The sequence below is a fragment of the Cetorhinus maximus genome, chromosome 1, assembly GCF_964194155.1.
Source record: "Cetorhinus maximus chromosome 1, sCetMax3.hap1.1, whole genome shotgun sequence".
Classification (NCBI taxonomy): domain Eukaryota; kingdom Metazoa; phylum Chordata; class Chondrichthyes; order Lamniformes; family Cetorhinidae; genus Cetorhinus; species Cetorhinus maximus.
The window spans coordinates 10,379,622-10,391,356 of NC_135879.1; the positions used below are offsets into that span (position 1 = coordinate 10,379,622).

The 11,735-nt window shown below is 42.8% G+C and overlaps 1 protein-coding gene across 1 annotated transcript in view; it reads left to right on the plus strand.

The window, feature by feature from the left end:
• The window catches only part of LOC144668301 (putative E3 ubiquitin-protein ligase HERC6), a 49,962-nt gene extending 38,466 nt beyond the window's left edge, over positions 1-11,496 (plus strand). The window contains exons 19-23 of the mRNA XM_078530199.1: positions 2,774-2,831; positions 4,042-4,112; positions 5,089-5,272; positions 5,657-5,759; positions 9,698-11,496. Of these exons, the coding sequence (XP_078386325.1) occupies positions 2,774-2,831; positions 4,042-4,112; positions 5,089-5,272; positions 5,657-5,759; positions 9,698-9,906 (625 nt within the window). The 3' untranslated portion in view covers positions 9,907-11,496. The remainder of the gene's footprint in view (positions 1-2,773; positions 2,832-4,041; positions 4,113-5,088; positions 5,273-5,656; positions 5,760-9,697) is intronic.
• Positions 11,497-11,735: the final 239 nt, after the last annotated feature.

An 11,735-nucleotide genomic window follows, 5' to 3' on the forward strand; every position in this document is an offset into this window, starting at 1 on the left:
ATGTGGTGCCAATCAAGCGGGCTGCTTTGTCCTGGATGGTGTCAAGCTTCTTGAGTGTTGTGGGAGCTGCTCTCATCCAGGCAAGAGGAGAGTATTCCATCACACTCCTGACTTATGCCTTGTAGACAGAAGTTAGGCTTTGCGGAGTCAGGAGGTGAGTTACTCGTCGATTCCTACCCTCTGACCTGCTCTTGTAGCTACAGTATTTATATTGACCGGTTTCTGGTCAATGGCAACCCCCCAGGATGTTGATAGTGGGGGATTCAGTGACGGTAATGCCATTGAACATCAAGGGGCGATGGTTAGATTCTCTCTTGTTGGAAATGGTGATTGCCTGGCATTTGTATGGTACAAATGTTATTTGCCACTTGTCAGCCCAAGCCTGGATATTGTCCTGGTCTTGGTGCATTTGGACATGGACTGCTTCAGTACCTGAGGAGTCATTGTGCAATCATCAACAAAAATCCTCCCTTCTGATCTTATGATGGAAGAAGGTCATTGATGAAGCAGCTAGAGATTGTTGGGCCGAGGACACTACCCTGAGTTACGCCTGCAGTGATGGCCTGGAGCTGAGATGACTGACCTCCAACAACCACAACCACCTTCCTTTGTGTTAGGTATGAATCCAACCAGTGGAGAGTTTTCCCCCCAATTCCCCCATTGACTCCAGTTTTGCGAAGGCTCCTTGATGCCACACTTGGTCAAATGCGACCTCAATGTCAAGGGCAGTCACTCTCACCTCACCTTGGGAGTTCACCTCTTTTGTCCGTGTTTGAACCAAGGCTGTAATGAGGTCAGGAGCTGAGTGGCTCTGGTGGAACCCAAACTGGGCATCAGTGAGCAGATTATTGCTAAGCAAGTGCCACCTGATAGTACTGTTGATGACCCCTTTCATTACTTTACTGATCGAGAGTAGACTGATGGGGCGGTAATTGACTGGGTTCGATTTGTCCAGCATTTTGTGTACAGGACATACCAGGGCAATTTTCCACATATCTGGGAAAATGCCAGTGTTGTATCTGTACTGCAACAGTTTGGCTAGGGGCACGGCAAGCTCTGGAGCACAAGTCTTCAGTACTATTGCTGGAATATTGTCAGGGCCCATAGCCTTTGCAGTATCCAGTGCCTTCAGCCATTACTTGATATCACGTGGAGTGAATCGTATTGGCTGAAGACAATGTGATGCTGAGGACCTCCGGAGGAGGCCGAGATGGATCATCCACTCAGCACCTCTGCATCAATTTACTAAGGCTACAAATCCCAGATGAGCTGTAAACCATACGATTTTTGGACAATGCCCAGAGAGTTTTGAAGGAGAGTAAAGCTTTTTTTCTAATGTTGGACTCCCTACTTTCACCTGCATAAATATTGCAGTTATTCAAATTTGTTTTTGCTGTAAGGTTATTTTTTTTATTCTCTCATGGGATGTGGGCATCACTGAGGCCAACATTTGTTCCCCATCCCTAATTGCCCTTCAGAAGCTGCAGGCCATCTGGTGCAGGTACTCCCACAGTGCTGTTAGGATGGAAGTTTTAGGAACGGTGATATAGTTCCAAGGCAGGATGATGTGTGGCTTGGAGGGGGCGCTTGCATGTGGTGGTGTTCCCATGTGTCTGCTGCCCCTGTCCTTCTAGGTCCTAAAAGTTGTGGGTTTGGAAGGTGTGTCGAAGAAGCTGTGGTGAATTTCTGCAGTTCATTTTGCATATAGTACACACTGCTGGCACTGTGCGTCAGTGGGGGAGGGAGTGAATGTTTTAGTTGGTGGATGGGGTGCCAATCAATCGGGCTGCTTTGTCCTGGACAGTGTCAATCTTCTTGAGTGTTGTTGGAGCTACATTCATCCAGGCAAGTGGAGAGCATTCCATCACATTCCTGACTTGTGACTTGTAGATGGTGGACAGGCTTTGAGAAGTCAGGAATTAGTTGTTCACCTCAGAATTCTCAGCCTCTGACCTGCTTTTGTAACCACAGTATTTATATGGCTAGTCCAGTTCAGTTTCTGGTCAATGGTAACGCCCCAGGATGTTGATAGTGGGGGAATTCAGTGATTGTAATGCCATTGGGTGTCAGTTGATGATTAGTTTCTCTCTTGTTGGAGATGGTCATTGCCTGGCACTTATCTGGCACAAATGTTACTTGGCATTTTTCAGTACAAACCTGAAAATTGCCCAAGTTTTGCTGAATATGGACAGAGACTGCTTCAGTATCTTAGGAGGTATGAATGGTACTAAATATTGTGCAATCATCAGTGAACATCCCCACTTTTGACCTTATGATGGAAGGAAAGTCATTGATGAAGCAGCTGAAGATGGTCAGGCCTAGGATACTACCCTGAGGAACTCCTGCAGGGATATCCTGGCACTGAGATAATTGACCTCTAACAATCACAGCCATCTTTTTTTGTGCTAGGTATGACTCCAGCCAGTGGAAAGATTCCCCCAATTCCCATTGTGTGCAGTTTTGTGTGGGCTCCTTGATGCCGCATTCATCAAATGCGGCCCTGATGTCAAGGGCAGTCAGTCTTACTTCACCTCAAGTCTGTCTCAAATCTACTGAAGATTCAAACAACTAAATCGCATGGGCAGTGACCGACTTTAGCCCGGTGCCACTGTTGTCAGCGAGAAAGGATTCAATAAATAACTCATTGTTTTATTTCTGTCAAAAGATCCCTTACCCATTTTAAACTCCAACTGTAGTTTTAGGGGTTTGCAGTTTTGCTGTAGTTTACAGTATTTTAGTGAGTTTATTCAGATATCTTCCTGCTTGTTTCCAGGTACCTGCAGAATATTCTGGACACTGACGAGATCCAAGATCTGGACGCATACTTTTCTGTGAGTAGAAAGTAATTTCTTTAAGCCAGTCCACATTGGAAGAGCTCCATACAGCCTACACACAAATGGGAAAAAATATTTTTGAATTATGTACTTTGTATCAATAAAAGGAGCATTTATAAAAAAAAATCCAATTTTCAGTCTCACCAACTTAGATAAATGCTTGCACATGTACAATGCTGTCCATGTCAAAAGGACTCACATCTCTACAGTGAATTCCTTTTCAAAGTTGTGCCAGGTTCACAGAATCATAGATTTATACAGCACCAAAGGAGGCCATTTGGTCCATCGTGAAAAAGCTATCCAGTAAGTTCCACTCTGCCCTTTCCCCATAGTCCAGTAATTTTTTTTCTTTTCTAGTTATTTATCTAATTCCCTTTTGAAAGTTGGTAATGAATCTGCTTGCACCATCCTTTCAGGCAGTGCATTCCAGATCACAACTACTCTCAGCATTGGTCTTCTTTCCTCATGTCACCTCTGGTTCCTTTTCTAATTAGCTTAATTAGCTCATGTCTCCTCTGCTTACCGACCCTTCTGCCACTGGAAACAGTTTCTCCTTATTTATTCTTTCAGAACCCTTCAGGATTTAGAACACCTCTATAAAATCTGTCCTTAACCCTCACTCCTCTAAGGAGAATAAGCCCAGTTTTTTCAGTCTCTCCAAGTAATTGAAGACTTTTATCCTTGGTGCCATTCTAGTAAATCGCCTCTGCATCATCTCTAAGGCCTTGATTTCCCTCCTAAAGTGTGGTGCCCAAAATGGCCCACAATATTCCAGCTGAGCCCTACAGAGTGTTTTGTTAAGGGCTTTAACGTAACTTTTCCACTTTTGTACTGTTGGGTCCTCTTGACAAAGCCAAAGATCCACATATCGATTTAATAGCCTTCTCAACTTGTCCCACCATTTATGTACTTACACCCTCAAGCCTTTCTGATCCTGCACCCACTTTGAAATTATAAGAAAAAACTTGCATTTATACAGTGATTTTCACAACCGCCAGATGTCTCAAAGCACTTTACAGCCAATGAACTACCTTTGCCGTGTAGTCACAGTTGTAATGTACAGGATTGCCATTTAGCTTATCTTGCCTTTCCTAATTCTTCCTATCCCAATGAATCTTTGCATTGTCACAGTCACTCATCGTTAGCTGAAGAATAACGATTCATGCCAAAGTCCGCAAGGCATTGTAACTGACTGTTTTTAATGTAGGTTTTCTGGGACAAACAGGATGTCGAGTTGATTCCAAATGGCAGTGATCAGCCGATAACTAAAGAGAACAAGTAAGTTATAAGTAAACAATGGAGCTACAATGAAGTCACTGTTCAGAGTTTTAGATCCCTTCCATTGTCTTTCTGTCTCAGTCATCTCTCTTCCCCACTCCCAAGCAAGAGACTTGCCCACTCAATTTTTCACTCTCAGGCTTGATAATTATTAGCCTCAGTTTCTAAGAAGAAGAAACTTGGCACATGTTTTACCTTCTACAAATGTGATCTCCTTGCATTAGTGTGAGTGAAGGAGGTGTTGTAGTGTAGTGGTAATGTCCCTGCCTCTAGACCAGATGCTGCAGGTTCAAGTCCTGCTTCAGGGTTTGTTGGGCTTGGAAGGGAGCATTCATGATGCTGTTTGATGGGCTGTTAAACTGCTACTGATTCCTAAAAAGAGGAAGGTGTGTTTTAGAAGGAAAAAATTGGGTCTGAGGGCCACTTGTTGGCTTTGGGGTTTTTTTTTGTCCTTTGTTTCATTCCGTCTGTCAAAAGATTTTGTGGCTGCCAGGAATTAGGTAGTGTCTAGTTATGATGGTGCGGGCATCATGAGGATGGGCCTGGTTTGCTGGTCTTTACTGCCTGATACTTTAGTATGTATTTTTGTAATGCTGCACATAGCCCTGCCTGTCTCTACCAGGCATTGAGTGGCTTCTACCCAGCCTATCTAGCCTTCATTCTGCTTGAAGCTTGCTCCATCTTTCCCTGAATGCCTTCCCTCCAACCCTGGCCTACTCAACTCATGAGCTCTCACACGAGCTACAGTGGTATTGTACATAAATAAGGCCCAATCCCATCACTGGGTCGGGCCTCCAGGCACTAGTTTTGCATTGTCAGCAGAGCTGCACCACCGATGTGCCACCCATTACTGGCAGAGGTCCCAGCCCCACAACAACATTAGTATCATCCAACTGCTTTAATGTCTGACTGTTCTCGTGGTGCGTATTGAATTTTTGGGTTATATTTTAATATTGCTTTCTCGTTACAATCAAAGGGAGGAATATGTGAGCGCCTGTGTGAATTATATATTCACAACATCAGTCGAGAAACCCTTTTATGAGTTTCAAAGAGGATTCTACAAAGTTTGCGACAAGGAGCTACTGAAGTTCTTCCAACCTCAAGAGCTGATGGACATATTGATTGGAAATGATGACTATGACTGGAATATCCTGGAACAGGTTTGAAAGCCATTTACAATGTGTACAGAAATGGCTCCCCCTAGTACCTGACTCTTCATGGGGTCACTGTTCTAATGTAGGGAAACGCAGCAGGTAATTTGCATGTAGCAAGGTTCCACAAACAACAGTGAGTTAACCACACTTGTGTAGCACCTTTATCTTAAAAAAAGTACCAGAGAAGCGTAGTCAGTTTATGTTTAGAGGGTGTGGACTGGTCTTCTCTCTTGTGTGAGCCTATGAACACCACAGGAGATTCATGAATACACTTACTAAGCATTAATGTAACGATGTAGGGATTTGAAATTCAAGCATATCTTGAAGGGCTTGCCCATGATATATTGCATTATGTTGTTTGTAAACTGATAATGATGTTTTATGCAACAGAATACCACATATAAAGGCAACTACAGCAGATCACATCCGACCATTAAGATGTTCTGGGAAGTGTTCCATGGGCTGCCCTTGGATGAGAAGAAAAAGTTCCTCTGTAAGTATCTCGCTGAGCTAGAGTTACATCGCAGACTTAAGAAGGAATTCTCATTTGCACTTCCACAGTGAACTTCCCACCCAAAATGTCTCATAGACTCAAAGGATGGTATTTAATGGAGGTGATGGGGCTCTCGCTCACTTAAGGGCCTCAATTAGCAACAGGGTAAGGAGGCCATCCATGGGTCTTCTTGCCATGCACTTAATCGGGATGGAGACGGGAAGGTGGTGGGCTCGCCACCCTCCCCCCTAATTAAATGCCTCCCCGCCACCAAAGTCCCATGGGGGAGGGCATTAAGTTTCACCCATAGGCTCATTACAGCACAGAAGGAGGCCATTTTGCCCAATAAGTCCATGCCAGCTCTCTGCAGAGTGATCCAGCCATTCCCATTTTTGTTTTGGATTCCCATTCTCCTGCTCCATTCCCATAGCCCTGTGAGCTTATTTCCTTTATGCGTCCATCCAATTTCCTTTTGAAATCATTGATTGTCTCCACTTCACCACCTTCAAAAGTAGCGAGTTCCAGACCCATCCCTGAATTCATACACTCCTCCATTGGCAGCCATGCCTTCAGCTATGCAGGCCATGAGCTCTGGAATTCCCTCCATAAACCTTTCCTCCTTTAACACTCTCCTTAAAACTGACCAAGTGCCACCAGACCTAGTATTGTCTGGTCCCTTCTCACATTTCTGCTTGTGAGAGTCCAATGCATGCATCTCTTTGCCATGCAGAAAGTAACACCCTTGTCCAGCAGTTCTCTCCAGATTCACTTAGGGTTACCTAAGAAAAGCACAGCAAAGGACTTTCAACCCTGCCTGTGACCTGAATGTGTTTCCACATAATGTGGTTCGATAGGGTAGATACAGAGATCTATTTCCTCTGGTGGGGGAATCGGGAATAAGGGGGCAGAATTCAGGAATGAAATCATAAAACACTTTAACTCCACACAAAGGCCTGGAATTCACTCCAATAAAAGCTGTGAATGCTGGAGCTCAATTTGTTGGGGGAGATAGTGGTGCAGTGATATTGTTGCTGGGCCAGTAATCCAGAGACCCAGGCTAATCTTTTGAGGGCATGGGTTCAAATCCCACCATAGCAGCTGGTGGAATTTAAATTTAATTCATAAAATCTGAAATTGGAAGCTAGTCTCAATAGTGGCAATTGCTGTAAAAACCCATCTGGTTCACTAATAGGGAAGGAAAGGTGCCATCCTTAGCTGGTTTGGCCTACTTGTGAATCCAGACCCGCAGCAATGTGATTGTCTCTTAACTGTCCTCTGAAATGGCCTAGCAAGCCACTCAGTTCAAGGGCAATTAGGGATGGGCAACAAATGCTGGCCTTGCCAGCAATGCCAATGTCCCATGAAAGAGCAAAGGAAAGAAAATGGAATTATCCAGACTAGGATCAGTGGATCTTTATTAGGTAAGTGCATCATGGGATATAAAGCAAAGATGAGTAAAGAGAGTGGTGCAGGTCAGCCATATTCGAATTCGAGGGTCTGCAACCTGTGGCTTTTTAGCGTCTCATTAGCGGCTCCCAATCTTTTCCATTTGGATTGTGTTAACATGAAAAATCTAAAAGAAAATAAATCAAGTAAGGGACCTGTTTTTATTGTGGAGATAAAAGGCTCATCATTATGCTGTGCTTTATGGTTCAAATAATTATTTTAACAAAAAAGATCATCATGCTCTAAATAAACCTGTTCGAGTGTTATAGCTATGACATGGCTATAGATAGTGCCTTTGGTTTGAGGAACAAGTTTTTTGGTTACGACCATTAGTGTTTCTAATGTAGCTGAGATGACACATTGTTCTCAGTGTGCTATTAGAAACTTTTTTTTAACATTCTTATAGCCAATATATAGTCAATAGCCAACAAAATTGTCTTAATTCTAGAAATCTTAAGTTAAAGTTTGTTTTGAAGAGAAAATTACTGAGAAAATTGTAGTATAAAAGTGCCCGGTCCACCTCAGATTACCCTGGAAGGACAAGGTATCTCAAAAGTTTGGGCAGCAGGTGAGGTACCCAACCAGCCTGTGCTTGCAAAACTCAAAACACAGTGTCCAACATTAGGTGTGATTCCGCGATTGGACAACATTTGCTAAATAATCCTCAGTGTGCTAAAAATTATACTGATAACCAGTTTAAAATTGTCAGTCGAGCTCGCAGTGTTGCACATTTGTGGGTACTGGAAGCTACATATATTAATACACGGGGCCCAGTTCTTTGCAGATAGAAAGAACATGCATACACATTGCGCCTGTTTCAGCCAAATAAAATAAGTGATAGCCATTCGCTGGTTCATTTCTCAAGGCAATACCTTGACCCATCAGAGTCAAGCTGCCTGATTTAAATTTCCAAACAATGCTTTGCAGTTAACTGTCAGTCACCATTAACTGGTGCATTCTCCATGGCAGCGCCTCTACCAATCATGGTCCACTTGCCAACCAATCAGCACTCTCTTCTCATACAGCATAAAGTTGGTATTCTTGCGATTGTTCTGATGAGTGCAAGACGAAAAGCTTCAACAACATGTCTTTTTCCAGCAATAGTCAAGTTCTGTACCATCAAATGACTATTAGTTAAAAAAAGTTTAAAAAGCATGATAATTCAGAGTTAGGTCTATTTTAATTTTTATTTATTGATACATCAGTTCTATAAATGTTGTTTATTTATTAAAGGTACAAATTATGCATTCTAGCAAAGGCATTTGGCACCTTGCCAAGTATTTGCTTTAGAAATGCCGAATTTTCGTTTTGTGCCTGCCAAAACCTTTTTATTTTGGGCAACTATGTTTAAACAGGCTCTCCAGGTCAAAAAGGTTGCTGACCCCTGATCTATTGAAAAGTGGGATAAACGCGAGTAGCTGAGAACAATTTGAAAAGTTGGATAATTTATTGCTGCCACAATGCAGATTATGAGAAGACTTGATAATTATGAAGGGTCAGAGGGTGGGAATTCTGTGGCAAGTAACTTGCTTCCTGACTCTGCAAAGCCTGTCTACAAGGCAGGAGTGTGATGGAATACTCTCCACTTGCCTGGATGAGTGCCGTTCCAACAATACTCAAGACGCTTGGCACTATCTAGGATAAAGTAGCATGCTTGATCAACACCCCTTCCACCACCTTATACATTCACTCCCTCCACTACCGACGCACAGTTGCAGCAGTGTGTACCATCTACAAAAATGCACTGCAGCAACTCGTCAAGCCTCCTTCAACAGCACGTTCCAAAACAATAACCTCCACCACCTAGAAAGACAAGGGCAGCAGATGCATGAGAACACCACCATGTGCAATTCCCCTCCAGGCCACACACCATTCTGATTTGGAATTATATCGCTGTTCTTTTACTGTCGCTGGGTCAAATCCTAGAACTCCCCTACCAACAGCACTGTGAGTGTACCTACACCATGCAAACTGCAGCAGTTCAAGAAGGTGGCTCACCACCATCTTCTCAAAAGCAATTAGGGGTAGGCAACAAATCCCGGCATGCCAGTGACACTCACATGAAAGTATATAAAACAAAATTATGAAAGGATGTGACCGGGTAGATAGAAGCAAATTGGATTTATGAGATCACAAATGCCTTAACATCTATGGGCTAATTTCGATATCTGAGGCTCAAAATCGTGTCAGGCGTGAACTTCTGCTTCTGGATGTTAATGAAACAGTTCAGAATACTGTCTTTAGGAATCATTCAACTTGTTATATAGCAATTGGCGTGTTGTATAGAGAGTGGGGGCAGTGGGTAGGAAAATATTTAGTCATTATGTTCCAGCCATTCTGGTGCAGGGCAGTTTTGATGGACAAGTTAGTCTTATCCTGTCTGTCAATGTTGTTTGCTGACATGCCAGAACAATTACATACATGGAGTATATAATGTCACAGATACGGTTTTACAGATAACGCAGTGTAAACATTCAATGCTCTTTTCTCAGCGTTTCTCACAGGAACTTATCGCCTTCCGGTGACGGGAATGGAGTGCGTTGAGATACAAATTTCCCCGAGTCTGCTGGCAAAAGACAATTACCCGGAAGCAAACGTATGCTTCGGCATCCTGATTCTTCCAGAGTACACCAGCACTGAAATCCTCAAAACGAAGCTGGTGACAGCTATTAACACTAAGAAAAGATTTGACAAACTGTGAAGCACACTAACAATCAGAGGAAAAATTGTTGTATCTCATTTGGACCCACATACAACTCACATTTTTACTCAAGGATTGAAATTCTAACTTTTAACAGTATCATCTCCACCAATTGTACCATCCCTGTTTATCACAGATAGCCACCCATACCAGTCAAATGGCACTAACCATTTGCCATTATCACAGATGTCAATTACAAAGGCGGTGCATAAACAGTACTATCCATGCCAATTATTTTGCACAGTTCCAGCAGCTGTTGACACTATGTTAAAGTGCATTACCTGTCATTGAGTCCCACTGAATTCAGGTGAAACTGACCAGAGTGCTATATATTTCAGGCCCCAGTCATCTCTCCCATACTACAGATGAAACTGGCCTGGCTGTTAGCTCTCTCTCTTGTTTGGATATTACTGAGCCATGTAGACCAAGCAGGAAGTGGGGAAATGGATAATAAAGATTCCGCTTTGTGCTTTTTAAACAAATTGTTAACACAATGCATTAGCAAACTTATGTATCAACTGGATTGACCATGAAATCATTTGAAATTCCGCCCGTATTTTTAAAAATACATTCTTGTAATACTGGTTGCCGTGTACACCGGACAAATTGTGTTGACACCAGTGCTCCCAATGGACATTCTATTCAGTATAATGGAGCTGGTGCCTTGTTTTGGAACCTTAGCCTGGATTTTCCTTTCAGCTGTTATGTTTCTGACCCCTGCCAACTCATAGACGCATTAAAGAGAAAGTTAGATAAACACATGACCGAGGAGGGAAATCAATTGTCCTGCAATTGTATCAACTCCTTTCAGTGCATTTATCTTTTAATTCCTCCTGCCCACCTTCTGATTGGCCATGATAATGCTGGATGGCACACATGCTGGCCATTTCTTCCACTGCTTCTTTACAGCCAGCAGATGTTTCCCTAAAGCTTGCTTTCTATGTGGACAGGTCCATTAGCCTGATTCACAACCCACTGCTGGGAGAGCTGGTTAGATACCATCAGGGCAACAATGGTGCTTGGATGTAGTGCGGTGGAGCAGAAGGGGAGGGGTGTGAGGATTGCTGCTCCTCTGGATATCAGCCTGGTATTCAGAAACTTCTGCTCCCCTGTGGTTGATTCAAAGGTGGGAATGCCACCACTGAACCAAGGCTCACTCCCCAAGGATGTGTTGCTGAGGCTTCAGGAATTCGAGATAATTCTGTAGAGTATAGCTGCTAGCAATTGGAATTGAGGTGGGGGAATAGGGGCATGGGGTGGAATCACAGGCACTTAAAAATAAATTGTGTTTTTTATTCTGTTTTCTTTGGATACTCCTGGTTATCAGTAAGAAAAATATTGGAGATGGGAGAAGAGGCTTTTTGACTGGATTGGGCATTTGGAGATGAGAGGTCATGGGGTGAAATGTGCAGGAAGATGTCCAACTAAAGCTGGAAGCCTGATAGTTTACAGATTCCACCTGTAACCAAATAAAAATGTAGCAAATATATGATAGTTTGTTTTAGTGATCTTTGCAATCTGATATAATAGATTTGAAGCAAAGAACTGTTGAGAATTCATGTATCACAAATAAAGGATAGTTTAAAATCCCCTGTTCTGTTTCCTTCAACTTTATACACAGTAAAAAGCATCCGCTCTCTCGTCAAAAGGATATTCACATTCAGTTAACAGTCTTTCAGACATCTTTTATCTAATTATTTAAGCAATTTCGGACAATATGGTTTTAACGTACTCATAACCACAGTATGCACAGAAATCTCACGGGCCCACAAACAACTCACACTTTTACTCAAGGATTGAAATTCGAAGAGGCGATGACAATGCATGTG